Source organism: Hyalella azteca, unplaced genomic scaffold (assembly GCF_000764305.2).
Source record: "Hyalella azteca isolate HAZT.00-mixed unplaced genomic scaffold, Hazt_2.0.2 contig10885, whole genome shotgun sequence".
NCBI lineage: Eukaryota > Metazoa > Arthropoda > Malacostraca > Amphipoda > Hyalellidae > Hyalella > Hyalella azteca.
Window position 1 is genome coordinate 118068 of NW_025940904.1, and position 2175 is coordinate 120242.

Below are 2175 nucleotides of genomic sequence, written 5' to 3' on the forward strand. Positions count from 1 at the left end.
TGAATGAATAACGGGACAGCTGCCTGCCTGAATAACTGGACAGCTGACTGCCTGAATAAAGGGATAACTGACTGCCTGAATCAAAGATTCAGGCATGTCATTCTCCTGCATAATCCGAACCTCTAAATGAATATCACACTCGAGCAAACCTAAATTAACAACGAACAGGTATAAAATTAGGTAAAATCATCGAGTCTCCTGATATTGATACAAATAAATAGATGTAGCGCAACGGAAGGAAGAACCTAAATTAATTTAAAATTATTAAATTTGGTACGATGAGAGCGCGGTCGTACAGTCAAGACTATTTCTTTCGGGAGAAAAAACTTGTTCTCGGTCATAATTGTTAATGGACAACTATCACCCATTCAATGGACAACTATCACCCATTCAATGGACACCATTCAATGGACAAATATCATCCATTCAATGGACAACTATCACCCATTCAATGGACAACTATCATCCATTCAATGGACAGCTATCACCCATTCATTGGTAGAAACCTATGCAATCAATTTGCAAGATGCACGGCATGTGCAAACATTACAGTAAGTAATCTCGTTGCAGCTAACAAGTACTGTTAAGTAACGAGTAGAACCTCATGCAAGGCTCTGAATTATACATAATGTTATGTAACTATACATAATGTTATGTAACTATACATAACGTTATGTGCTATACATGATGTGATGTAACATTACAAAATGCTATGTAACTATACATGAAGTGATGTAACATTACAAAATGCTATGTAACTATACATGACGCTATGTAACAACATTCATGATCACACTCCCAGCAGCATGACTGCTGTATGACTGAGCCTGACAATGACTTTACATAAATAATATACATTCTTCAATAAAGATACTAACGCACGCACCAGGCATTACTAATACGCTATCAAAGTATTCCTAAACTAACGTATGTGGTTAAGAGAGTATAAAAGATTACGGCAAGGCATTAATTTTGTTTGGGTGGACCATTGTCGAGGAATTCTGAGAAGTTTGCTAGCGACATCAGTTTTGGGGTTTGATCTTTTTCTTCGTCGTCGCTGTCGAGAAAATCGCAGCCGATGTTGCGGTCGTTGCCCAGGATGATCGTGCCTGGTCGCCAGCGCCATAACAGCGACCCGCTCATTGTGCATCTGTAAACATAATATATAATTAGATCTGAAGCATTTTAATCAAAAATGCATTTCAGATTAAGTATAAAAAAAACTTCCGATCGCTTATAACTGGAAAAGAAAGCGACCATCATATAGTCTATAGTACTTGGAAATGCTCAATAATAAGTAAAAAAGCTACCAATTTCAGCCAAATAGATAATAAAATAGAATATGTCATCTAGAAAACCTTTTAGTAAGTGCTGAAGAAATAAACATCATAATTCACGAATTTCTAAAATAGGAATAAATTTCAATAGACTTAATCATATGAGGTGCTGGTCATTGCTATCAAATGTACGAAATGGAATATTTCAAAACATTTCCGTCTTGTTAAGCAACGTGAATTGAACTGAACACTAATGTAGCTTTAAAATATTATATTACATGATCATTTAATGGATGAGGCAATGTTCAAGTTATTACAAATATTCACGAAAAATGTAATGAAATAAAATAAATGAAATGAAAAATGAAATATTCTAAATATACACGAAAAATGAAATGAAATGGAAAATGAAATGATATGAAATATTCTAAAAATTCACGAAAAATGAAAAGTTTTAGGGATAATAAAGCCAAAAACTATAACTCACGCGAAATCCGCCGTTTTTTCATCAGAAATTTCAAATTCTGCAGCTTTGGTGATGGTGTTGTAGAAATATTTCTTGTGGGTTGAGCGAGAGACGGCCATCATCCAGGGTGCTGTGCAAATAAGGATATTTATAGTATATACAAAAGTAATATTTAAAGTACGTTCTCGCATAAGGATATTTTATTGGATATACAAATGTAATATTGAACGAATGTTCTCGCATAATTCACGCTACGGAAGTACAAAGTACACTTGTTCATCGTGCATCAACCACGCAACGTACCTTAATAAAGATGCAAGATACGTTAAAGATATGCTACATACCTACTATCTACGCTTCAGCAGGGACGTAACATTAGTGACCATGACGTTATAAGGACGTACCTTTAACCGTGATCAGCATGATGAGGCC

General features: G+C 35.1%; 1 protein-coding gene across 1 annotated transcript; it reads right to left on the minus strand.

Moving 5' to 3' along the window:
- Positions 1 to 404: 404 nt before the first annotated feature.
- Positions 405 to 2172, minus strand: LOC108683413 (cap-specific mRNA (nucleoside-2'-O-)-methyltransferase 1; the record flags this gene model as incomplete). Its single annotated transcript, XM_018172725.1, is given in 3 exon segments — positions 405 to 1150; positions 1765 to 1873; positions 2148 to 2172. Coding segments are annotated over 3 exon segments (318 nt in total), but the record flags the coding sequence as incomplete, so codon positions are not given.
- Positions 2173 to 2175: the final 3 nt, after the last annotated feature.